The sequence below is a fragment of the Meles meles genome, chromosome 1 (genome assembly GCF_922984935.1).
Source record: "Meles meles chromosome 1, mMelMel3.1 paternal haplotype, whole genome shotgun sequence".
In the NCBI taxonomy this organism is placed as follows: domain Eukaryota; kingdom Metazoa; phylum Chordata; class Mammalia; order Carnivora; family Mustelidae; genus Meles; species Meles meles.
This window is the reverse complement of record NC_060066.1, coordinates 17,211,160-17,238,774: the sequence shown is the minus strand read 5'-3', so window position 1 is coordinate 17,238,774 and position 27,615 is coordinate 17,211,160. Positions and strand designations below refer to the sequence as shown.

The 27,615-nt window shown below is 38.1% G+C and overlaps 1 protein-coding gene across 4 annotated transcripts; it reads right to left on the bottom strand.

Moving 5' to 3' along the window:
- Positions 1-4,533: 4,533 nt before the first annotated feature.
- Positions 4,534-27,563, bottom strand: ZHX1 (zinc fingers and homeoboxes 1). 4 transcript variants are annotated; one of them, XM_046014120.1, is made up of 6 exons: positions 27,196-27,563; positions 26,229-26,416; positions 20,589-20,701; positions 19,857-19,935; positions 8,602-11,448; positions 4,534-6,123 (listed from the first exon to the last, which is right to left on the bottom strand). In XM_046014120.1, exon 5 carries the CDS (start codon positions 11,221-11,223, stop codon positions 8,605-8,607), a length of 2,619 nt encoding a protein of 872 aa, XP_045870076.1. In that variant the 5' UTR covers positions 11,224-11,448; positions 19,857-19,935; positions 20,589-20,701; positions 26,229-26,416; positions 27,196-27,563; the 3' UTR covers positions 4,534-6,123; positions 8,602-8,604. The 4 variants fall into 4 exon arrangements, with proteins under 4 accessions (XP_045870076.1, XP_045870059.1, XP_045870068.1 ...); XM_046014103.1 differs by lacking the exon at positions 19,857-19,935; XM_046014112.1 differs by lacking the exon at positions 26,229-26,416.
- Between the last annotated feature and the right edge of the window lie 52 nt (positions 27,564-27,615).

The following is a 27,615-nucleotide window of genomic DNA, read 5'->3' as shown; positions in this document are numbered from 1 at the left end:
AGGTTTTAATCCCTTCCCTACCTCATTTCTTTAACGGAATCCTGCTCTGCAGCCAGGCTGATCCTCTCCAGAATGGGCCCCCCACATTGCCCCACCCCCCACCCCAAGTCCTTCCTTCATCTTGCAACCTTCCCTGACCTTACTAGGTCCCAGCTCACCATTTCCTTCGTCAGCCTCTCCCAGTGCCCTCTCACCATAACCAAGTGGGATTTATCTTAGGAATACAAGAGTGGTTCAACACAAAAAAATTAATATAATACATCATATTAATAGAATGAAGAGGGGGAACCATACAATTATCTCAAATGAAGCCAGAAAAGGCACTTGACAAAAATCCAGCACCCTTTCATGATGAAACCTGTCAGAACACTAAGACTAGGTGTGTGGCTCAGTGGGTTAAGCCTCTGCCTTCAGCTCAGGTCATGATCTCGGGGTCCTGGGATTGAGTCCTCCATTGGGCTCTCTGCTTGGCCGGGAGCCTGCTCCCCCCCCCCCCCCGCCTCTCTGCCTATTTGTGATCTCTCTGTCAAATAAATAAGACAAAATCTTAAAAAAACAAACAAACACTAAGACGAGAGCTTCTTCAACATGATAAGGGACATTCCTGAAAAACCTATAGAAAATGATATTTGATAGCAAAACTGAAAGCTTTCTTTTATGATCAGGAAGAAGACAAGGATGCCCTCTTTCACCAGTGCTATTCAGCATAGTATTAGAAGTTCTAGCCAGAACAATTCGATGAGAAAAAGAATAATAGGTACCCAGAGTGGAAAAGAGTAAAACGACATCTATTTAAGAAAGACATGATCCTACATATAAAAAAATCCTTAAAATTTCACACGAAAACTACTAGTGCTAACAAATGAATTTGGAAAAACTGCAGGCTACAAAATCAAACAACGAAAATTCGTTGTTTCTATACACCAGCATTAAACAATTTAAGAACAAATTAAGACAGAATTCCAGTAAAAATAGCATCTAAAAGAATATCCATGAGTAAAATATAATCAAGGAGGTGAAAGACTTGTACGCTGAAAACTACAAAACTTGCTGAAAGACATTAAGACCTAAATAAATGAAAAGGCATCCTGTACTCATAGACAGGGACACTAAATATTGTTAAGATGTCAGCACTTCCCAAAGCAATCTAAAGATTCAACATAATTGCTTCCATAGTTCATAATTCAAATTTCCCGTAACTTTTTTTCAGAAATGGAAAAGCCAATCCTCAAATTTATATAGAATTGCAGGGAACCCCAAGAAAACAAAATAATCTGGAAAAAGAAGTTAAGGACTCATACTTCTGATTTGAAAACTTATCATAAACCTAAAATAATCAAAACAGTGTGGTGATGGCAAAAGCATAGATACATAGACCAAAGGAATGGAAGTGAGTCCAGTAGTAAACTTTCACATATACAGCAAACAGATTTTCGACAAGGGTGTTAAGGCTATTCAGTGAGAGAAAGATAGTTGCTTCAACAGATGGTGTTGGGCAAACCAGATTTCCACAAGCGAAAGAATGGAGCTGGATGGGCGCCTGGGTGGCTCAGTGGGTTAAGCCACTGCCTTTGGCTCAGGTCATGATCTCGGGGTCCTGGGATCGAGTCCCGCATCAGGCTCTCTGCTCAGCGGGGAGCCTGCTTCCCTCTCTCTCTGCCTGCCTCTTTATCTACTTGTGATCTCTCTCTGTCAAATAAATAAATAAAATCTTTAAAAAAAAAAAAGAATGAAGCTGGACCACTACCTCACACCATATACAAAAATTTACTCAAAATGCATTAATGACCTAAATATAAGAACTTTATGTAACCATAAAGCTCGTAGAAGAAAATGTCGGGGTAAATCTTCATGATCTCGGATTTGGCAACAGATTTTTTTCTTATTAAGTAATCTCTAGGCCCAATATGGAGCTTGAACTCACAACCCAGAGATCAAGGGTCGGTGCTCTACCAACTGAGCCAGCCAGGTACCCCTGGCAATGGGTTCTTAGATATGACATCAAAAACATGAGTAACAACAACAATAACAAAAATAGATAAATTGAACTTCATCACAACTGAAAATTGTTTTGTGCATTAAATAACAATATCAAGAAAATGAATGGGCGCCTGGGTGGTTCAGTTGTTAAGTGTCTGCCTTCGGCTCAGGTCATGATCTCAGGGTCCTGGGATCGAGTCCTTCCTCTCTGGCTCCCTTCTCAGCGGGGAATCTGCTTTTCCCTCTCCCACTCCCCCTGCTTGTGTTCCCTCTCTTACTGTCTCTCTCTCCGTCAAATAAATAAATAAAATCTTAATTAAAAAAAAAAGAAAATGAAAATACAATACAGAAAATGGAGAAAACATAATCAATTCTCGTTCCCCTCAATAGTTACATTCTATAAAGTCACCATGAACACTGAATTAGTGAATACTGAACACAAGTTCCTAGGGTTAATTAAGATCCTGGGAGCTTTTGATGATAACGTTTTCATAAATCAACACATAACCTGTTCTATGTGTTTTTGTTTAAAGATACCTTATTTAATATACACTGTTGATTGATTAACATTGAACTCTCAGCCAACAGCACTGTAACTCGTGCCTGAAAGAAGCTTGTCCAACATGTGTTTTCTCCATAAGGCATCTCCCCGCCTTCTTGCATTTACGAACACTAGACAGCACTCCAGTACTACACTTGGGAGTCATATTAAATAGTGAAATCACCAATAAAAGACACAAAAATACTTAAAAAGTGGCACTACCAGACTACAGAAAGGATGCTTTCTACAATCTGAGAGCTGAAATAAGAGACAAAGCACCACTTTTTTTTTCAACTTCATCTGGGAACATGCAGATTGGCAACTGAAATGTTTTGCCACCATTCCATGTGCGTGGATGAGCACAGAAGTGCCATGAATATTTATTTGGGGATTACAAATACATTTTAGTGAGTATTCAAATTTCTATAAACAGAATCTGTGGAATATGAGAATTGACTGTATTTGCAAATCATATATCTGATAAAGGTGTCATATGAAATATACAAAGAACCCCTAAAACTCAACAACAAAAGGTGACCCAATTACAACTTGGCAAAAGACTTGAACATACACTTAACTTCTTCAAAGAAAATATGCAAATGGTCAGGAAGCAAATAAAAGATGCGGAACAGCATAAGTCATTAGGGAAAAGCAAATCAAACCATGAGGTACCATTCATACCTATTAGGATAGTTCCAATAATACTTTTAAAACTGAAAACAAAAGGTGTTGGTGAGGGTACAGAGAAACTGGGTAATAGCAAGATGGATACAGTCACTCTGGAAAACATTTCATCACTGTGGAAAAGTTTGATGGTTCCTCAAAAAATTAGAAATAGAGTTACTGTTTGATTCAGCAATTCCACTCCTAGATATATATCAGAAAGAACTGAAAACAGAGACTCAAACAGATACTTAGATGCCCATGTTTACTGCAGCATTTTTCCAGCCAAAAAATAAAAACAACCCAAGTGTCCATCACAGCAGAATAGATAAACAGAAGAATGGATAACAGAACAATCAACAGAAGGATAAACAAAATGTACAAATGGGGTTGTTTAATCACTATGTTGTACACCTGAAACTACTGTAACACTGTGTGGCAACTACATTCAAACAAAACAAAAAACAAAAACAAAACACAGATACACTCTGGAATATTATTCAGCCATAAAAAGGGACAGGGGCACCTGGGTGGCTCAGTTGGTTAAGCATCCACTCTTGATCTTGGCTCAGGTCTCGATCTCAGGGTTGTGAGTTCAAGCCCCACACTGGGCCCCACACTGAGCCCCATGCTGGGCATGAAGCCTACTTTAAAAAAAAAAAAAAAAAGAACAAAGTCCTGATATATACTACAACATGAATGTATCCTGAAAACATGATAAATGTCAGGTATAAAAGGAAAAGTACAATGTGATTCTATTTATTTGAAATATCAAGAATAGGCAACTTCATAGAAACAAAAAGTAGATTAAATGTTTCCAGGGTAGGAGGGGAAAGGGGAAATGCAGACTTATTGCTCAATGGCTATGGAGTTTCTGTTCAGGATGGTGAAAACGTTTTGGAAATAGTGGTGATCGTTGCCCAACATTGTGACCATAATTAATGTCATTGAATCAGATACCTAAAAACAGATATAGTAGCAAATTTTGTTGTGTTTTACCACTTTTTTTTTAACTCAGTTAATAAAATGGAAAAAAAATCACTCAAAACTACTAATCGCTGCTAACTTTTATTCTGTATTCAAGGACATAATCAACTGGGAGAAGAGGAGTTTTGCTCTGTCAAATAAATATACTGAAAAGCTAGCAAACATCAGAGCAGAATGAAGTGCCAAGTTTATAAAAGAGACAGAGGGGAAAATTATTACTAGTTATTTACAGCTATACAAAGTTGACACATTGCAAGGGAAACATGATATAAATGTATTATTCAAAGGCTGATTTCTAATACTTGACATTTCAAATTTGAAAATATGAAAATTGTCAAACAAAACTCAGACCACATTAGCAATGGTTTAAAAAAGGGAGCAATTTAATCATTATAATACAGAGTGCTTTAAGAAGTTTTTTAAATGTGTAAAAGAAAGAACAGTTTAGTGCATTAAATTGTTACAGTCTTTACATTGCTTCTTCTTAAAAAAGTTAACAGTAGTATGAAAAAGCCACCCACAAAGCCAGCTGTCTGAGTGAAGAAATCAGCTAAATTGCAGCATTTTGGAATTACTAATAAAGCTATAGTTAAAAAATAAAAAGTTTATAAAAATGAAAGCAGCATGCATATTCAAGGCTTTTTCATAACATTTCATTAGCTGACAAACATTTAGGTAAAAACAAGAGCTTAATATTATTCATTAAATTAGACAAAAGAAACTGGCCGAGCCCACTACATCCGGTCATTCAGAAAAACATTTTAAAATCCAGAGCTAATTAAACTGAACATTTTCTCTATGAAGAAAGCACATTTTGAAAAACAATCCTATAGTCACAAAAAAAGGGTCCTTCTCAACATGAATGAACAGCACCGGTCTTTACAAAGTTTATAAGTTAGTATGAACTTTCAGTCTCCTGATATGGCAAGAGTTAACAGTTAACACTCCCATAATTCATAAGTGAAAAGCTAACCTTTAACTCATTATGATCAGTTCAGAATTTTTTTCCTCTCTTCACTGAAATTGCTACATAAAGTAGAATTTCCCTGAAAGACAATTCTCGAAAATTCTGATCTGATAACTATACAAACATTTCTGATTTCTATATGATTGTAAGAAAACACTAAGTATATATTTACTATATGGTTCTTCTTCACATTTTTGGTAAAATATTTCAGAGTTTCACCCTATCCAAATTCTTATGCCATTTTCATTTCCTTCTTCAGTACTGATTATCTTTAATACAAAGCAATTCAGCCTCTAATGAAAAAAATGAACAGAGTATTACAGAGTAATAGTGGTATCCATGAATGTGTTCAGTTAAAGATCCAATCATTAAGGGCCACTGTTATCACAAAATTTTATGTTTCAACATGTGTCAATAGGCTGTTTTTCTGTCACTTACGTTGAAATTGTACAAGCCCATGCACAAATTTAAATCTTAGTGCAGGGCCTGATAAATAAGACATAGAAATAAATCAGGTTCTTCTTTTTCCTGTTTCTAACAATTTTTACTCTGTAAAATGTTTGGTCACTCAAAGCTATAAGCTTAATCACATATCAAAGAATATAGGCAGTAAGGCCCATCTCACTAGACATACAGTATTAAGCTGGACAAAATATGAGGACAAGTTCTAGTGGTCATTAAACCCCCTCAGAAAGTCTAAGAATCAGAACATCTCCATCGTATCAGAATAAAAATGTACTATATTAAAATTCAAATTTTTACAAGTTGTTTAATTAGTGTTCTATTTACATTGCAGAACTTCCGCCAAATGCAGTAGTTTAACTTTGGCACAACATTAAGTTCCATTTCTTTTGGGTATTGGATCCTATTTTTTGAGAATGTGTATGCCCCAAAATGTTTTCAGTGTCATCAAAGATTGGGCCCATTCACAGTAAATCAGACATCTTGCGTTGAAGAATTGATTCTCCTCCAACATTTTAGGCAGCTATAAAAGAAAACATAATAAAATACTAAAATTTTAAAGAAAACTATATTTTTAAATGTTTACCACTTTCGAAACAAAAATTATACAAATTAGCCATGAAAATACATTCTCTGTATTTGCTTATTAACACTGAGATCACTTGCTATATATACATCTTACATAAAGCACTAGGGTTTGTGTGCACATCCTATGTATGTGTTCTGCGTATAGACATTTTCACCTATATGTAATAATTTATAAAAACAATTATTCATGGGAAGTATATATTTCGCTGTCAGTTTTTGTCATAAACAGACTGAAATCTAAAGGCTTTTGTATTTTATAAACAAGTCTGGCTTGTGCAAAAGAGATATACATATTTCATTTTTTGCCATAACTATTGGAAAAGTTTTGGTTACCTATTTTTGGTAAACTGAACCATATTTAAGTGAAGAAATAACTATTAAGAGGGAACTTACGGTGAATCCTTTTATAAGATGAAACATTTTGTTAAGCCAACAGTAACTTGCTAATTAATGTGTTTTATAATTTCAGATTTTTGAATATTTTAAAAGGCATGGTTGAAGACATGAAAGTGTATGTCTAACATATATGATACAATGTTTTAAAAACTGCAGTTTTGTATGATTTTTTTTGTTCGTTGTATCCGTAAGAGTATCAATATAAAACATGAGAATTATCCACACAAACTTAAAGTCAAAAACTGTACCAAAAAGTTCCTGTTATTTTTAGATTGCAACTCCCTGCAGAATCACTGCTGAGGTTACTACAGCCACAGGGACAATTCACTACAGCAACACATTTGTTGATTTAATCTTGGCCGAGTGAGAATTCTTGTGTTTAGCAATAAAAAAAAAAAAAAAAGCTTGTTAAAAATATTTTATGCATCTGGGTCAGGAGAAAGCCTGTCCTGAAAATTTCTGACATTAGGAAACAGAGGGCTGTACTTTAGGATAAAGCTGCACAAAACTTTAACTTCCTGTGACTTTCGTTACGATCCATAACCCGCAGTGAGATTTACTGTAAAATAGGTGTATTTTTAGTTTCATCTGTTTTTCTCCTTGAAAAAAGGTGTTAATGAAAAGAAAGTCTGGAAAAGGCAAGGAAAGCCTGGAAAACTGCTAGACAATAAAAGAAGTGCCTGGTACATATTAAGCTCTCTATAAATAATTGTTTAGCAAAGTAAATAAAACCAGTGAGGAAGGCATGGGGGAGTTAAGGAAATACTGTACAGAATAACAGAGCATAAATTAGAAGATGGATAGGGATGCAAACAGCTACGGAAGTAAGTAAATATGCACATATGGTCATGAGGATCTATGTTTCGTTTCCTTCTTTACCGTTCGAGAACACCGCAGTAGTTTTGATAATAAAATTCTTTTGGACTACTGATAGACATCGACAAACATTTCATGAGAAGTGCATTATTCTCAATAGAGTATAGTTTTATCCTAGAACACTCCAAAACAGAGAGTAGAGAAGAATGGAACTATGCTATTAAATTCCAAAAGTATTAAGAATTGAAGTCCTAACTTTAAATCAGGTATCTAATTTGCAGCTACAGTGAAATTTTAATTAATTCAATCTATGAAAGAATTAAAATGTAAGGAACATGCCAAACCTTTCAGATTTAAAGCATATTTACTTGAGCTTTTATAGCAAGAGATATATTTTTAACCAAATACAGTGTTTCTGCTGGTAGCAGGTTTGTTTTCTATCAAAGAATGAAAAGACACTTTAGGCAACTGAGTTAATTTAATATCAAATCTGTTATTTACCTTTTGATCTCTAAGACAGAAATAATTTATATCACAGTTTTCAAAAACAGATGCCGTCTAAGCAAATATGAATTTACACAGAGCCTAAAACAGACCTTTGGCTTTCAACAAAAAATTACTGAATAATTTTAACACATAAAGCATTTTAAACTCTAGTTAAAAACCTAATAGTTTGGGGGCAATACAATGAATAAAAAAAGATACCCATTTTTCACATAGTTTCCTAAAACTGAGCAATCCTCCCTGTGGTAAGTCTGTCCTTCGGTAACTTTTCCCCTTCTTTTTAGATTTCGTTTTTGAATTCTTTCCTTAAATAGGCAAAAAATGAAGCTTTAGTGAGGGAGGGTTGCAAGCAATACATTCTAGTTACCTTTAGTATCCGTGAATTCCGCCCCCCCCCCACCAGTCTCCCTTCTATGAGAATGGGTAACCTTCCCTTAAAACAAAGTGAAAAAACATTTTATAAAAAAAGTAAATAATTAAAGCAGCATTAAATTCTACATAATAAATGTAATAGTTATAATAATCAGACCACACATAATAATCATGTCTCGTGGTCACAGTCAAGGTCCCTTGTCTTCTTATTAGCTAAAAGAAAAAAAACATTTTAGAAAAACTGTCAAAAGTGAAGGTGTCAGATACGAGGTGACTATTCTCAATGTATGTGGTTGATGAATATACACTCAGATTAAAAACTTACATTTCAGTCATCTGATTTAGAAAGCTTCCGCTTCACATGTCGTGGGGGTTCCCAAGTGTCACTATCATCTGTTTCTTCTTCGTCCTCTTCCTGATCATCAATAACTTCATCTTCCTCCTCATTTTCCTCAAATAATTCTATCCCTAACTCGGATCTCCTCTGTCTTTCTGCAAACCACTCTCTGACCTGCTCATAACCCATATGTGATTTGTTCACAAGTTCGTCAAGGTCTTGCTCATTAAGAAATTTGTGCTTCAGGTAATAATCCTTAAGTATTGCAGTTCCAGTTTTAAATTTTATGAGTGATGGCCCCCTGTCCCAGTTGTTCATTCTCTTGCTTCCTCTTGGCCGCCCACGTGGTCTTCCTCTTCCCCTTCCTTTGGGTCTCCCTCTCCCTCTTTTCCGAAGGGAGGACAGACCATTCATACTACTCGAATTGGCGCTTTGATAATAGTAGTACCATTTTAGGTTTCCATTCTTCCAAGCATAACGGGTGTCGCCAAACCAACTGACGATGTCTGTTCTAGCAAGCCCGCTTTCTTCAGCCAACTTGTCATACTCTTCCGGTGACGGCCACTGCGTTCGGACAAAAGCACTCTTCAGCATGTGTAACTGCTCGGGTGTTTTTTTACAGATCTTGCCTGTGCTCCCTGGCTTAGGTGCACCAGAGTCATCTCTGGGAGAAGTTTCTCCAGCTTCTTCTTTGGAACTACCTGCATTATTTTCATCAATTTCTACCTTCTCTTCCTTTAAAGCTTTTGATTTCTTCTTCTCTGTAAACCAAGCATCAATTTCCCTTCTGGTAAGTTTGGTTTGCGCTCTTAGCCTATTTAATTCTTCATCGGTGAGTACGGAGCTGTTGAGAAAACTCGCCTGAAGGGCACGAAGCTGCTCTGTGGTCTTCTCTTTAAACTTCTGGGGAGTGAAGTCAGGAAAAGGATTCCAGGATTGTTTCGGCTGTGAAGTAACCGCAGTGGGGGACTCCGTGGTTTCATCGCTGGAGTCTATGAGAATAGTGGTGGAAGAGTCGTTGTTGAGATGCAAGCACTGATTGCTCTTTGAATTTCTCTGGTTGTACCTTGTGTCGCTAAACCATTTTTTAATCTCTCCTTTAGTCAGGCCTGTGATTTTCATAAGTCTGATGATTTCTGAATCGTGGGGAAACTGGTTTTTAAGGTAGCTGACTTTTAATTCGGCCAGTTGCTCTTTAGTCTTTTTGGCCCGAATGCCAAAGGAATCAGGGTTTGCTGTTGCGGTTTCGTGTTTGATGAGCGGAGAAGGCGGGATGGCTGCTGTGGCTGGCTTTGTCTCTGCATTCGGCTGAGCAGCAGGCGCCTGACTTTTTTGTACATTTGTTTGACTTGGAACCCCTGCCACGGTCAAGGCTATAGGTGCTGTTACCGGCAAGGTGTTCGCTCCAGCTACTTGTGTAAGGACCAGACCTGGCTGACCAACTATTTGGCATGTCTGTAAAATGGATGGTAAACCATTACTCCCCGTGGAAATGTGTGTAGGAATAACAGTTATGGTCTGAGGTACAGTGTGTACTGTTCCATTGAATTGTTTTCTTCTGGCCTCCTCTACCTCCTCGGGAGTCCAGCTGACACCATGTTTTAGGCGTTGGGCTGAAAACCAGATCTTGATCTGTTCCTCTGTGTATTTTGCTTGAGCGGAAAGAACAGTAATTTCTGACATTGTTGGGTAAGGGAATTTGTTGTAGGTGTTGAGCAAAAGGGGGTTGTTATCCAATGCAGCATTGTAGGTGGGAATGCTATTAACAGGGATTAAGACTTTGGGAATCAGACTGGAATTCTGCTGAGCTGATACAGCAGTTATCACCTGAGCTAACCCAGGGAGAACTGCCGTGGGGGTCACGAGTGTGCTGGCAGGATTCGGATGTATTCTGTTTACAATGGAAGTACTTGTATTAGATTCAGAAGCCGAAGAACTTGGGTTTTCCACAGTTTCTTCACGGTCTGGTTTGATTTCGTTCTCTTTGTCTTCGGGAACGTCCTCAGCTGAGTTGTGGTGAACTGTAATCCGTTTGTTCTCCACTTTATTTTTCATCATTTTCATGATCGGAGTTTTACTGATAGATATTCCTGAAGACGCAACTTCTGCAGGTTCAGCTTGCTCTGAATTCTCCTCTTTAACAAAACTACCATCAAAAGTCAGATCATTTATTGTCTGCTCAAAGATTGTCTGGTTATTTCGTTTCACCATAGTCAACTTAAAATTCTCTTCTCCTGGGTGATGTTTCAGATTATGCTCAGAAAGTGCATCATACCTTTTGGTAAGAAAATTGCATTCAACACAGACATAGGATGAATTTAGTACGACGTTGGGATGTTCTGAATCCACATGGAAAGTAAACATATTTAGATCTGGGGTTTGAAAAGTACAATATTTACATTCATAGCCACCTTCAACTTTTTTATTTTGCTGATTGTCAGAGTCCACAGATTCATGAATTTCATCACTTGAGACGCTCTCTGCTCTGGTGTTTTCTACAGGTGTCAGTACAGGAGGGCCTTCATCCAAGTCTGATATCAACTCGAGGTCCGGATCCTGTTCACTGGCAAGGACCATGCAGGGGGTTGTGGATTTTCGCCTGCTTGCCATTCTGATGTTATGAGGAAAATCTCAGCAGTGATTAAAAAGCATTGAGGCTTAAAATTGTTCAGTATTCTTCATTTGAAAACAATGGCTTTTGGTTCTTCAAGTCCATTTTTGTGTTCAACAAGTTTCATTAGCAGCTTTTTCATGGTGCAATCAAGTAAAGAGCTTATTCTTGGCAGATAAGATACTGTTGAACTGCTGAAATTTTTGAAGCCCAACTCCAAACACCTATATTAGAATAAAATTAAAAATGTTTTCAATGCATGATTTTGATCTTGTAAACAAACTGCAGTTATATTTCACTTACCTGAAGTTGTTGGATAGCTCAGTTATAAAGATCTAGAATAAGACCAGAACCAGGAAAAAAGTCCTCTAGGAGCAAAATACATGTCTCCAAGCCAACTCACTGAAGGTCACGTACTGTACTCACGGTCAGTCCCCAGGCCTGCTTACTTGGATTTTCAGCCGGCCCTATATTGACAGGGAAATGGGAGAAGGGTTGGCTTTGGCAAGCACACTATTATCATTGTGAAATGATAATGTGTTAATAAGGGAGGAAACTTAAAACTATAAAAGGAGTCACAGGTACTCAGAGACTATGGCCTCTTCCTCCTACTGGTCTGTTTTATCATTCCAGTAGCATAGCCACGTACGACAGGAGCAGCAAAGATGGATATGAATGATCGAAGTTTTAGAAACATTATTCTTAATCCTTTTTCATGGTGTTACCAGGATTTATAAAACATATCTGATCCTAAGAGTCTCCTGATTTAAAGTTTCCCCAGTACTGGAAGAATGAAGCCCAAACTCCTTGAGCCACAAGCAGTTCTCTTCATACCTGAACTCCGGTATGAAGAGAACTTCCTGCCATCTTTCTCCTGACTCTTATTTCTTATGCTTTGGGCACAGCAGACCCAGTTGTTGTTCCAGGGGCACACAATGAGGCTGTTCCCTGTGCCAGGAGCCTTGTTTGGGCATGCACTATGATATCTTTGTTTGCCCTATAGATCACGTCCTCCCTTTAACTTGGATCCGACCTCCTCCTCCTCAGTCCATCTTTTCGTCTAGTACTTACCGTATTGTGCCAGAGTAGTATTACATTTCTGTCCCACAGCCTATCCATACTCCTGGTCTCCTTACTATAGGTGAATCTCATTCTTCCAAGGACCTTTGTATCTTCAGTCTAATGCTCTTCTAGCTCACCTATCCTGGCTGACTTCTCATGCATTTCTGTATCCCCTCTGCATACAAAAAGCCTAGAATAAGGGACTCACTAAATATTTATTAACTTGAACTAGAATGAATAGGAAAACAGCCCTATGAAATTCAACATGCCCTGCCAAATTATGGAAAGAGCCCAAATGTCCATCAGCTGATGAATGGATAAAGAAGATGTGGTATATATATACAATGGAATATTACTTAGCCGTCAAAGAGAATGAAATCTTGCCATCTGCAGCAATGTGGATGGAGCTAGAGCTATTATGCTAAGCGAAATAAGTCAGTCAGAGAAAGACAAATACCTTATGATTTTACTCATATATGGAATTTAAGAAACAAAACAGAAGAACACAGGGGACGGGGTGGGGGAAGAGAGGGAAGCAAACCATAAGAACTCTTTTTTTTTTAATTTTTAAGATGTTATCTATTTATTTGACAGAGATCACAAGTAGGCAGAGAAAGAAGGGGTAAGCAGGCTCTGGAGCCCAATGCAGGGCTTGATCCCAGGACCCTGGGATTGTAACCTGAGCCAAAGGCAGAGGCTTTAACCCACTGAGCCACCCAGGTACCCCCCAAACATAAAAACTCTTAACAATACTGAAGGTTGATGGAAGGAGGTGTGGGGCACATGGGCTGGAATGGGTGATTGGGGTTTAAGGAGGGCACTTGGTGTGATGAGCACTGGGTGTTGTATTTAAGTGAAGAATCACTACATTCTACCCCTGAAACTGATATCACCATATACATTAACTATTTACATTAAAAAATAGAAATAAAGAAAAGAAAGTCAATAAGCCCCGAGAGCATCACAATAGAAAACCATAGCTGAAATTCACAAGAATGACTGTGACTTATCAAGAAAAAGTGAATTATGCTCATATACACACATTTTAATAATTTTGTACCCAAATACTTATGCTACACCAGTGAAAGGTATTGTGCTTCTGAAGTCTAAACCAAAGGAAAATGAATTAAATGAGTTAAGTGGTTTATTCTCTATCACAAATTAGAACTATTTTCATTTATTTGTATAATCCTTGTCCTAGCTGAACTGAGGAGAAAAAGTTTACTTCAAATACTATAAAGCAAAACCTGGTCTGTATGAGGAGATGTACTGAGTTTAGGAAAAGGAGAAACATTTTTAGGAAACAGAACTGTCCAAAGAGAGAGAGTGCCCTGCCTTTGAAAGGGGCAAGATTCTCCTTACTGGGATTATTTAAATATATACTATATATCCATTTGATGGATCCAAGCAATAGATGGGATGGCCTAAATGTCCCCCATTCCCCGATTTCCCATATTATAAAGTAAAACGCATCAGATTAGTAGTAAGAGTATCCTATTTTCAAAGAATCCCGGTTCTTGAAGGTGTCATTTTCACCCCCACCCCCGCCCGCCCTGGAAAAAGCCTTTGATTTCTAAGGGGATATGAAGAAATCACTTATATTTAAAACTATTTCTTAACTGAATATTTTACACTAAGCTAATGCCATCTCTCCCATTCAATGCAGTAGGATTTTAACTATTTCGTTCAAGGGCTAGTGCAGCGGTTTGATCATTTCTTTGTCATTAGAAACAGGGAATTCCTCAAATAGCTTGAAGTAAGGAAGAGTAACAAATGAGCAGCACCCACATTTTTGGCAGTGAAGGAGAACTGTTGAAAAGCAGGGGAGTAAGCTATTTTATAACTGTTATTCTCCTAGAATCTCTGATTATATTTAATTGGGAGTATACTATAGTTAGAAATCAAAGGTAGAAGGTTTTTCTTTTTTTTCCTGAAACTACTTTTCCTTAGTGATGGTTTTCAAAACTTTTTGTTGTAAGCAGCAGAGCCCCTTCTTCAAACAAAATTCTATGAGAAGCCTTGGGGCAAAACAGATAAAAGAACAGCTGTCTGGCTGGAGAAGGAGAGAGGCAAAACTACTTCCTGATCCCATCCCATGGATCCTACAAACCCTACTTCTACCTTTGAAGGGTTCTGAGATGTGTCTGAAAGCCTGTGCCTTAAAAACTACTTTCAAGACAACGTATCAGTGTCACCAAAAATCCTTCTCGGTTTATCACTACTGAGACATGAAATTTGAAAACTAACCTAAACTGAATTTAATGTGTCCTTCAGGTTGTTTCACTGTAAAAGGCAGGGCCTGGACAGCCAGGGGTAGAACAGAGTAGCCAGGACTATTAAGAGATACAGAAGAGAAACTTGAGGAGCTAAGATACCTTTATTATTTTGGCTCTCTAGGTCTTATGTTAAACTGCTTATTTTTCATTTTGTCTTGCTTAAAAATAGGAATTTGCTAAATTATTATTTTTATTTCTCTTCCTTATAGCTTACTAGCTCAGAAAGATCAATTCATAAGAACTTACGCAGATATAAACAAATTTTAAAAGCTTAAATATTTTTTACTAAAGTCATAAAAATTACAAAATATTCATAGGTTATTTTACAATCTAATGATGTATATGCACCATTGTGTGTTCTCCTTTGGAAGCACTGGTTTTGCAATATAAACTTAAAACAAGCTACTTAAATGAAACTTTTAAAAAATAAGTCTTCAATAATGCGAAAGACTCAAATCTGATTATCTTGGTATTAAATACAGCCTCAAGCTCAGGTGACTTCTACACTCAAATACACAAAAAACACTCTGTCCACTTTCCTCCTGGAACTGTTTACATTTACCTAACAAAACCAGAGTCACTGTACTGTCTAACATATTTCTAAAGGGAGATTGAGAGTTCCCAAAAGAACCTCAAGATTTGGACCAGTGGCTCAGTTCTACTATAATGTATACAGTTCAAAAACAGGCCAAAGTGCAAACAAAAGCACCTTCAGGGTCCTGATTATATAAAGTCATGATCTGGGGGGAAGCAGGGAACTCAGTACAAATACCCTGTTTTTCTGGCAGAAGAAACCCAGGCCCAGAGGAACACATTCACAGAGGCACTGTGATATAGGATCAAACCACAGTTTCTGGAGTCTCCTCTGTCACTCAGTGGTCCAGTGACTGTAAAAGTTACTCAGTATTGACCTCAATTTTCTCACCTATAAAACCAGCATTCTTCAATTCAACAAATTCACACAACTATTTGTTGACTGTCGACCATGGGCCAGGCACTGTGTTAGGCACTACTGTAAAGCGATGAGTGCAACAGATTGCCTTACGTCTGTCAGGTACTGGCAGTTGAACGAGAGAAACAGGCAGTAAATAATCACTTAAAATACTGTGATCAATGCAACAAGGGGAAGCATCAGGAACTCTACGAGCACACTGCAGGAGGTTTCTAGAAAGGAAGCAGAACCAGCTGCCCTGGAGAAAATAAGAAGGGTGCTATCCACCTGAGAGGCTGATCAAATAAAAATGCTTCACACACTGTGATACACAGGGGATGCCTAATTAGTGTTATTTTCTAGTCTCTGAAAAATTCTTTTGGGAGATGAAGAAATACCACTTATCTAGTATTATTGTCTCTCTCTCTGTATCTCAACTTAATCAGCTGACAAGGCACACAAACTGAATGAAAAAGCAGAAAGGGTAAAAAGAATAAGAATGTCTTTGGGGTAGGTCCAATTTATCTCCTTTTATCATTAAAGTGCAATGAGATAGGAAAATTGCCATACAGAAATCGCTATTAGCTGACAGGCATCTCATCCTCTACTTGAAGGTCAACTAAAAACAGAGCTCAAAATTTGGGGAACCTGGCACTACTTACCTGTAAAAAGGGGGTAGAGTTCAGTTGCACAACTGACTAGTTAACTAGCTAGGTGGTTTTGCAATTAAAACACAAAGTGAAGACCGCCAATAAGATAAAAAGTTATGGGGGCGCTTGAGTGGCTAGCCTGTTAAGCGTCTGCCTTTGGCTTGGGTCATGATCCCAGAGTCCTGGGATCAAGCCTCACATCAGGCTCCTTGCTCAGCAGGGAGCCTGTTTCTCCCCTGCCTGCTGCTCCCCCTGCTTGTGCTTGCTCTGTGTCTCTCTAGCTCACTCTATGTCAAATAAAGTCTTTAAAAAAAAAGATTAAAAAATTATGCTCTAAATGCATCCAGCACTGTAAATATAATTATATTTGAAAGCTATTTCAGTTAACTTTTCGGTAGAAAAATGGAAACAAAACAAAACAAAACAATCCAACCTGATCAACTAACTGTTATATGATCACTAAAAAATGGTAATCAAGAGTAATTAAAGAATATGGAAAAAAACAGCTTCTCGGCCTTTTGGCTAAGATCAAGTGTAGGAATATGAAAAAATATTTATTCATTTACTGTTAAATTTAAAAAATCAGAACAAAATCTACATATTAATTATAAAATAACTATGGGAAAATATGTAGGCATATGGAAAAAACTAGATGAGAATATAAAGAAATGAAATTTTCACATGATATTATGGGTGAAATTTTTATGAGTGCTATTTACAAATTTTCTTTAATATTATTACAATATTGCTTTATTATAAAATACAACAAACAAATAATTTCAAGGCCTTAAAATTGCAAATAGACTAGAATATTCTGATGGTCATTTGGAGCTGGAAACAATATTTACTTTCTATTTTTAAGGCAAAAACATGTGCTACATAAAGGTTTTTTTCAGGGGAAGCAGAAATCCCTGAGTATGTAAAACATTCAAGTGTATTCCACACATTTTTGAGAGCTGCTCCATGGTTTGAGAAGTCAAACTAGTTCTACAAACCCTCAAGAGTACTCAGAATCTGCAGTGTATGGATCTAGGTCAAGCCAATTTCCATAGTTCTCTCTGCATCTTGGCTCTTCTCCTGAGGGTAGGATACCCCTTAAACAATTCATGATTCTTAATTCATCAAAATAATTACAACAAGGTTTCCCTACAGTAAAGCATTTCATGAAAGCAAAATTCATTGTATCACAATATAAAAATTGGGGCCAATTCTAACAGCAGTTCTTAGGTGAAAGAATGTCTGCTTAGCTCTCTACTATATATCCCCAGTGCCCAACACATGGCCTATCAAGGCCTCATTAATACTTGCAGGAAAAAGAAAACTTTTAAAATTGTGTATTATAATATTTTACTTCATTAAACACTCATTTATAGAGGAGTTATAAAGAACAACTGTGTTTACTTTATAGTAGATTACTTCCAATGGTAAAATCCTTACTAATAAAATTACCTTAGCCATTAGAATATTAAAACATCTTTATTTATAGAACATTCTATTTATTAAAATATAGCAATGAATATGCAACAAATATTTACCAACATCTATAATTCTGTTGTAACAAATCAGCTTTATGTATGAGTAGTATATGTTTAAATTTGTGGACTATTTAAGAATGAAACAATGGAGATAAATTCATTCAAAGAATTAGTCCTGTGGTGAAATTTAGGAGAAAAATGTTCCTGTAAAAACAGCAAACACAAATCTCAACTTAGAATCATTATTTTTGTTCCCAGAGAAAACTATACTCTAATGGTGTTCTACATTTTTAAAGAGATTAAAAAATAAGTTCTCAGCGTAATACACTATAATACTACATTGTTTCAAATTCTATGCTTAGAGCTACAAAAAGTCTAAAATTTTGTATAGTTAAGCAGAGCCATAACTATACTGAATTTCTATGCCTCTGTTTCCTTGGCTGTCTCATACTTCAAATTAAATACTTAACAGACAACAATTTGCCTCGTTAGCCACAAAAGCACATTATATTGGTAAGACTTTATGTGAATAAAAACAACTTTCATACCGATTCTTAGTCAAATATGAACACATAAAATAACTATAATTTTTAAGGATTATGTTAGTTTTGAGACGGTACCAGCTAAAAACTGTTCTCAGGGTAGCTAAAACATAAACTGAGAATCCTTTGGCATATATATTCATACCTATACTGAGAATTCTTAGAACTCTGTATTCTATATAGTTTCACTTCTTATTCTCTGAGTCAGAGTTCTGTTTAACCTGAAAATACTTATTTTTATATGTTTGTATTCAAACTAAAAGTTAAAAATCCACCAAAATCACAGAATGCATGAAATAGTAATAGAAATAAAGAATAACAGGGTCAAATTAAAATAAAGAATATCCACCATGGTAAAGAAAAAAGTGTCTAAGAAGACGCTTTCTTTAATTTAAAAAAAAGGCCATTTTCAGGCCATTTTCAAAGCCAAAATGTAAAAATACTTAGAAACAATGGTTAAGTTCCTTAGAAAATTAAATGAGAAATGTGACAACCTAAATTTGTACCCACAGCAAATGTTTTTAAGAATTATGGTAGCCTAGAATCATTACCTAAGAGATATATCTCAAGAAAACTGACAAAATGACAAGACAATCAAAATTTGAGTATGAAGGTATACATAGACAGGAGTAAATGTGATAAAAAATGAAAGCATTGAAGAAACTGTGGCCAAAAATCATCTAATTTCAGAAGATCCTTTTGCTAATGCTAAACTAAGGCTTAAGGGTGTAGAAATTCTATCCTCTACCTGTTTTTTTCCACCTGAGACAGCCAACCTTAATACTGCTAAAGATTAAAAGAAGAATCCAAGTCGGACAGATTTCTCCTGATAAGCACTGACCCCAGATTTGAGGAGTGAAATATCTTTTTGAAGTGTCTCTACAACACTAACATCCTGTTTTTCTGCCTTCTGCTGGCATGTAAGTACGTATGTAAATACTGAGAGTGATACATAAAAAAGTACTATAAAGAAATCTCCTATCTTTATTATTAAAGTTTGTAGTATTACCCCAAAGTAATTTTTTTGCTGGAAATAGTTTTCCCCTCCTTTTCTCAAGGAGGTATGTTAAATCTTTCACAGACAGTCTTACACAAGAACACTATTCTTGATTACAAGTGAGATTATCATTAAGAGGCTGAAAAATCATTTATCTGTTAACTTCCCTATTTATAAAATAACTGTTACATGTTTCACTCAAGATATAATCATTCAATTACTAAAAAAATACTTGGAGAGATAATTATGTCAGCTTGTAAGGACTCTAACAATTTTTTAAAAAATGAAAGTTGAACCACCACATTAATAGCTATGGAATCCAGGGCTCCTTGGTAGCTCAGTCCATTAAGCGTCCAGCTGTTGGTTTCAGCTCAGGTCATGATCTCAGAGTGGTGGGATCAAGCCCCGGTTTGGGCTCCACACTCAGTGGGGAGTCTGCTTGAAGATTCTTTCCCTTTGCACGCACCCCCTGCCACTTGTGTGTGCACATGCATGAGAGAGAGTTCTTTCTCTCTCTCTCTCAAAAATACATAAATAAGCCTTTTTAAAAAAAATCTTTCCTAGTATGTTCTGGAATTATCTAAAATAACAATTGGACCAGGGACGCCTGGGTGGCTCAGTCGGTTAAGCGTCTGCCTTTGGCTCAGGTCATGATCTCAGTGTCCTGGGATCAATTCCCACATTGGGCTTCTTGCTCACCGGGAAGTCTGCTTTTCCCTCTGTCTGTTCTGCCTGCTCTGCCTGCTGCTCCCGATGCTTGTGCTCTCTCCCTCTCTCTCTGACAAACAGATAAATAAAAAGAAATAAAATAACAATTAGACTAAAGTGTAACTATTTCAACACTACAGCATGTGATCTAATGCTTCTTATAAAAGCCAATTTATGTCAGTTAACTAAAATATAAAATCATATGCTTAACCTAAAACAAAGTACTTAATCATCAATATCCTAATTTTTAGAATTATAATTAACTATTATTAGTAGACTATATATTGGAAATATATTTTCAGGAATTGTTCTTTTGAAGAATTTTTCTGGATACAGGTGAAAGAAAAAACAGTAAAATTTCTAGATCAGTTACCCCACAAAAGTTCTCTGCCTTCATGACCTTCATTTGTCTTATTTACCACTGTTATCACTCCACCAGTACAGTGCCTGACACACAGTGTATTTCAGCAAATATTAATTGAAAAATCAATTATTAATATACCCACAGATTTATCATGAATTGTGATGCTGCTTCCTTTGACATTAAAGCAGCCAATACTCCTATATCTTTAAAGTTTAAAAGTATACTTCTTAACAAAGCATCAAGACTAAGTGCTGCTTTTTTAAGGAAAGCTTTTAAGACATTAGCCAAATATAGTATCATGGGATCTAAAGTGAGCATATTCAGAATCTGAGTTTCACCATATCCTATGAAACACATACTTGCCATAGCTTCTTCAGCATTCTGTTCTTTGACATGGAGGGTGTCCCTTCAAATTAGGTGTTTAGCTCAGGCCATCATTACCAACAGGTCTGAAGTACCTATCTGCCATATCCTACAAAAAAAAAAAAAAAAATCATTTGAATATCCTGGATATAATTCAGTCTTAGGACTTTAAAGTTTATACCTTGGCTTTTTAAAAGTAAAGTAATTTTTAAAAGTAAAGTAATTTCCTCATAAAATTGTAAAAGAATCATTTAAATGTCAGACTCAATATTAATAAAAAACACAAAATTTAAAAGACTCTCAAAAATTCTATTTATATTATATAAAACAATCAAATCCTATTTTCACTATTGTATTATTTTCAATAAAAATTATCAAAATGTGAATATATGCAGGCTGTAGTATAAATGCTGAGATAAAGAAATTGGGAATTGTGAATATTAAGTACACAAAAGTTATGAAAGACAACTTAGTTAAACTAAGAGGTGGGGGGAGATGTATATTCCATATATTTATACATAAACTCATTGATATCTGTATCCTAGTTTACAATGCATTAATTGGAATGGAGTGGATTATTAATGCTGGCAATAAGCCAATACAACTTAAATAAACTGGTGGTACTCTACCCCAAAACATGTAGTATCTAATAGAATGACCTGTGTTTATTTCATTTTTGCAAGAAAGCTACTACCAAATGGCATTTCAATTGGTGTGTTGAGAAGCAAGAGATTATACAAACAAACGAAAATCATTCTCCAAAAATTGAGATACATGTCCAAAAATGTGGCATATTATTCAGAGTACTTAAACCAATCAGGAAAATTTAATGAAAACTATGATTGCTTCTCTTAGTAAATAACAGTAAATAGTGCTTTTGAAGGGTTGAAGCATTTTAGCTGTTGTTCTTTAAGCACTGAAACTGTAAACCAAATGAATAAATATTAAGGAAGATGATTTCTTCCAAATACCTTATCCTGTGATTCTGCCTGTTATTATACACACGTTCATGAAGAGGCTCTTAAGAAATAATGTAAATACCCCAAGTCTTTAGTAAAATACTTCTACGTTAAGTTAAAGCTTGGGCTGAATGGCTACAGTATTTTCATGAAAAGGAAAAGAGCATTTTCCCAGTAGGCTCAGTGGAGCATCCTGTGATCTGCAGCCTGGGCTCCTACAGTTTCATTTCCTGGTATCTCCTTGTTTGGAAACTCCTTTGCTATCCATCTACAGGATGTGGACTAGAAGAGAAGATAAGAAACAGCTGCCAAGGAGGGGAAGTTATTTTCCAAAATGAATTATTAATACTATAGGAAATTGGTAACCTATTTGAATCCATTCTTGAATCACACAGTAATTGCAAGATGTTTTACCGAACGAGAGTCTCTTGAGAAGAGCGGCTGAGACAAGTAAGGGCACAAGGCAACTAGAGGAGCAACAAATGAGCTCCTTGATACTTCTGGATGGAAAGCATACTTGCCTGATGTTATTTCAGCTCCTGATACTGGCATTATTTTAAAATACTTCTCTCTAACTGAAAGTATTTTTGTTTAATTTTAAGATTAGAATGAACTTCAAAAATTAAAGAACTCATCTCAGCTATATACATTCCATAATAAAACAGATGAGTTGTTTTGGCAGAAGATGGACTGTAAATAAAGATGAAGAGCTTGGGCTCTGGAACCAGACTGCATGGATTCAGATCTCAGATCTGTCACTTACTAGCTCTGTGGCCTTTGACAAGTGACTTGCCCTGTCTATGACATCATCCCTTCATCTAAAATGGGGGCCTACTATGATGTGTTTAAACTAACTCATGTAAAGTGTCTGGAATATTTTCTGGCACTAGTAACCCCATAGTTAGATTTCCCTGACTTTTATTTAAGGCATTTAAGTTATACAATGAAGGAAGTCTTCACATAAACTTTGTACAAAATATTTTAAAGCTCTGGGCAGCAATCAATCAATTTTATTTTCCATTTCATACCTTTGAATATATTAAGAAACACTAGAATAAGTTGGCTTTAACAGGTAGACATTAATCAATCATAATTTATATCCCCCACCCCAATATACACACACTTCCTCTGACCTTAACTTCAAGGAGAATCATTAATGTACGACACATTTGAAAAGGTGTTTCATAGTACTAACGAAGTTCTGACATAAATCATCTTCTTGTAGTCATGAAGAGAAATTGTTCTCTTCTCACCATGCCCTCATTTTCAAATACAGTCCGTGTCCAGCAAAGTTTTCTTTCTTTTTTTCTTTTTTTAAAGATTTTATTCATTTATTTGACAGAGAGCGACAGTGAGAGAGGGAACACAAGCAGGGAGATTGGGAGAGGGAGAAGCAGGCTCCCCGCTGAACAGGGAGCCTGATGTGGTGCTCACTTCTTGAGCCACAGGCAGACCCTGAGCCAAAGGCAGACACTTAACTGACTGAACCACCCAGGCGCCCCTGCCCAGCAAAGTTTTAAACAAGCTTCTTTTTGACAATATTTGAAGGTAAAAAGGAATAGACTTAGCATAGAAGAAAAACACAGTTATGAATGAAGTGCTTAGAAATATCAAAATCTGGGGCGCCTGGATGGCTCAGTGGGTTAAGCCTCTGTCTTTGGCTCGGATCATGATCTCGGGGTCCTGGGAACGAACCCCACATAGGGCTCTCTGCTCAGTGGGGAGACTCGTTCCCCCACCCCTCTCTCTGCCTGCCTCTCTGCCTACTTGTGATCTCTCTCAGTCAAATAAATAAATAAAATCTTAAAAAAAATCAAAATCTTTCTATCTCTTTTCATTCCTCATAATAACCAAAAAAAAGAGAAAGAAAGACCTTCAGGAAGGGGGAAAAAAGAGTCAGAAATTCTATGGGAAATATGAAATCACTAAAATTTAACAAAAACAAAATTCTTTTATTTAAAATAATATGCATATATAAACTAATTTTTGATTTTTCCAAATAGGCTTTGAGAATACTATTTTTTAAAAATCTAAATCTAAAAACTGAAAACAAAATCCTGCATAAAAATTTTGATACATTGGGTGCCTGGGTGGCTCAATTGGTTGAGCGAGACAGACTCTTGGTCTGGGCTCAGGTCTTGATCTCAGGGTTGTGACTTTAAGTCCTGTGTTGGGCTCCACACTTAAGAAAGCCTACTTTAAAAAAATAAAAAATAAAAAAATAAAAAATGTTGATTGTCTTGAATAAATGTCATTCTTAACCTGCTCATAAAACTCCTTTTCCGAAGTATATCATCATATTTTTATTTAGATCAAAGGTATAAAAGACCATCTTACTACCTCTTGAGTACATCATAGAATAGTGATTGTATAAACTGCAAAGATTAAGTGTCCTTTAAGGTCAAAACCTGGTAACTATAGAAACATTTACATAAATACCGTAAAAATTAACTCTATGGAATACAGATTTTCAACATGTAAACTCAAATGTATATCCTGATTAGTAATCTAAATCAGCAGCTTTAGCCATTCAAATTTGGTTACTCACAACCACAAATATATCAGAGCAATAAGGATATAATAATATAAGATCAGTAATATTATGGAAACATTGGCTATTATTGAAAAGATAGCATCACAGTCTATCCCCCCTTCAATTAAATGTAATTTAAATTACTTTTGAGATTACATAGGATGATTTAGAAGGATTTTAAGTTAGAAGAAATTTAGAAGTAAAAGTGAATGTGTTACACCGGCTACAGTACAATAGATATTTCCCAACAGCTCCCTAAATTAACGAATATGATATTAGATTAAAACGTAGGTTAGGCACTGGAGTTTTAACACTGCTAATATTTAAATAAGTAGAGGTCTTGAGCCCAAATCCACATGATGCAATGTACATAAAAAGGTTATTTCCTCAGCTACATTTATAATCATTTTAGTAATTTTAATAGTATTTCCATTTAAATATAAAGCCATGATTTACAGCAAATTAAGTCCCAAATAACCCGTTTCTGTGCCCAATTAACATTATAAGAAAGAAAATATAAATGCCTGATAACATCACCTTTCAGTCTTAATGTAAAATATAATACAAAAGGGAGAGAATCTCCAATATGAACCACCTCACCTATGCTATTAAGTTCACTAATAAAATAACTGTAAAACTTTATTCACATTTAATGAAAAAAAAACTCACAAATATCACCAGAGATGAATAATTGCTACATCATTCACGAACTGTCCTCCCAATCCAGTGAAATAATAAGCTCGCTATAAGCGAAAGACATCTACTCTTAATGAGTACAAGCATAGCACAAGCGCATTTATGTTTTCAGCCTTAGCATATTTTCACACCATCTGGCATCAGTGCCACTCTGGTTGATCCAGCCTGATCTGTTCAGAGTTGAATACAGAACTGGAGCTACATGCACTTTGGGGAAACGTAAGAATAGCTCATATGTATAATAATACTCCAAATGCACGGCCTTCAACTAGTTTACACTTGAAATGTGTCTGAGAAGACATTTCCATGAAAGACAGGAGAGCTCTTTTAAAAATACTAGGATGGTTCAAGAAATCTGTATGAATCATAGCTGTCATCAGGTACCCAAGGCTTACTTTTTTTTTTTCTCATTTTAATCCTGATCATTAAATGAAGCATTTGAAGAGGTACTTCTACAAAAAGATTCACTAAGGGAAATGCTATCATTTCTATATTGAAACAACCCAAGACTTTACATTTTATTTTGCATAAAGATTAGTCAGCTTTGCCCTAAAATGCTTAGAGTAAGGAGAGACGGATTAAGAGGAAAAAATATTCATGAGGGCCCTTTTACATCTTGTTAGTATTACTGGCTTTGGCAGCACCCACATTTCTTTTGCTTGAAATAAGGAGTCAGAATTGTTACTTAAGAAATTCTTAAAAATCTATATCCCTGTTAAAACCAATTCCCGTTCATCCTCCCTGATGGAATAAAAACAAACGACTTTTTTGGGGATAATTTTTCCGAAACGAAGATAATTCGTGCAACACCATAAAGCACAAGTTAAAGCTTCCAGACAAAGACTGAGATACAATGACCAATACCAATGACTCTAAAGGTGCGTTTGGGTAGGGGGGCACACACATGCACTGCAAACCCACAAACAGGCAGTCTTCTGGAGGGAAAGCTGCTGCTTCCTCCCTGGGAACCCTGTATCTCCCAGTCCTGTCATTCCCCCTTTTCTGTTATCCTCTTAACCTCCAAGGCAAAGGCTTTTTCAAGTTACGTGGAATCCCAACCTAGTCCCATCACAAACTATCAGCTTTTTCTTTTTTCTTTTCTTTCTTTTTTTTCTTCTTTTTTTCATTTCCCCTCCAGAAAGATTAGCTCCCTCTCATGCTTTTCCTCAGCTCTGGGGAGCGATGACAGTAGAGCGCTGTGGAATTCCCACTCTGCCCCCTCTCTCCCCTGGATTCCTTCTCGATCCCCCTCTTTCTCCGCTTCCTACTTCCCCCGCCCCAGTCTCCCTCGCTGAAGCCCGGCCAGAGCTCGCTGCTCCGTTAACCTAAACTAAGGATACCAAGCGGAACCTTTCCTTTCTCTGGGGTTTGGCTCTTTCCTTACTGTTACCTACAGAGGGGAGAGGTGGAGGCAGATGCACAAAACAAAGAATTTCAAGTCCCTTTACCTAGAACTTCGGTGTAAATCCACAGGGAAAGGGCATCCGCCAGGGCGCTTCTTCGCTGCCGGGAGAGCCGGCTCCCTGGGCCGTCACACCTCCTTCCCAGCCCTCCATTCCCCGCCACGAGTAGGACAGTGCTCCCGTTAGGCCCCACGGCTCGGAGGAGTCCCCGGTCGGCCTCCCTTGTCTCCCTTCTGGAAGGGACGGACAACGTTTCCATTCTCCTTAATTAACTTCTAAGTCCCAGTCTTCCTCAAAACGCAATACAGTTCTTAAGGACTCAATTCGGAGTCTTGCCCCAAAGTGGAGGAACGGCCTGGCCCCGAAATGGGTGCTTAGCCTTCTCTGCAGTGGGGGTCAGCCCCCCCCCCCCGGAAGGTTTCCCGGGGCTCCGACCCCAATGCCAATGCGTTCAGCTCTAGCAGGAGGATGTCTCCTTCCCGTCCGGGAGGCAGTCCCCACGAGGCCACGCGCCCCCTCAGGGCAGGCCTTCCGACCTCCTCCAGGACCCTCAGCAGCGCTGGGCTCCTCCGTCCCTGCGGCGCCCCCGCCCCAGCCCCCGGAGGCCCCGTCTTCACTCCCCTCAACAGTCCCAAGTTACTCAGTGCTCTTCCTAAGGACTGGGGCTGAGATTTTCCCCTCACGGAGTCCACCCCCAGCTCTTTCCACCGCCGCAGACACCCCGAAAGCGCGAAGGAGCCTCAGGGGCCCTCCCTCGGTGGCAACTCCCCGGTGCAGGCAGGCCGGGTCCCTCCCCTCGGACGCCCCGCGCCGTGGCCGCCTCGCCACCCCGCCGCCGCCGGCGCGCTGAGTCCCCGGGGTCTCTGCCCCGGGGCCGCCCTCCTTTGGCCGGCCCGCGAGCCACTAGCCTGGCCCGGCCGCCGCGCCGCTCGCGGGCTCAGCGCTGCCGGTTCCCCCCCGCAGTCCCCGGGCGTCCCGGCCCACTCGTCCCGGAGCCGGCTCGCGCCGCTACCTGCAGGGGCCGCCGCGCCTCTCAGCGCCCCGCCGCCGCCATCTTGCATTTCAAACCGGCTGCACTTTTCAGGGAGTCAACTCTGACCTGTGAACCCTACACCCGGAACCGCTCGGCGGGCCGGCACACGGCCCCGGCAGCTCGGCGAGGCCCGCGGAGCGTGGAGGGTCGGGGGTGGGGGTGCGAGGCGAGGCGCGCTCCCCAGCGGCCGACCGGGAACGGGGAGGGAGGGAAGGAGCCGGCCGAGGCGGGGCCCTCCCGCGCGCGCGCCGTCCGCGCGCCCCCACCCCGCTCCGCGCCAGGCTCTCCACTCCCGGACCCCGCTGCTCCCTTGGGGTTCGACCCGGGCCTCTACCGCTGGATTGGCCCGCTACGAGGTGGGAGCCGCCCCGCCCCTCTGTCAACAGAAGCCCCGCCTCG

Bases quoted from the DNA above. Each gene is read 5' to 3' on its own strand.
- ZHX1 (XM_046014120.1), bottom strand. From the start codon at position 11,223: ATGGCAAGCAGGCGAAAATCCACAACCCCCTGCATGGTCCTTGCCAGT.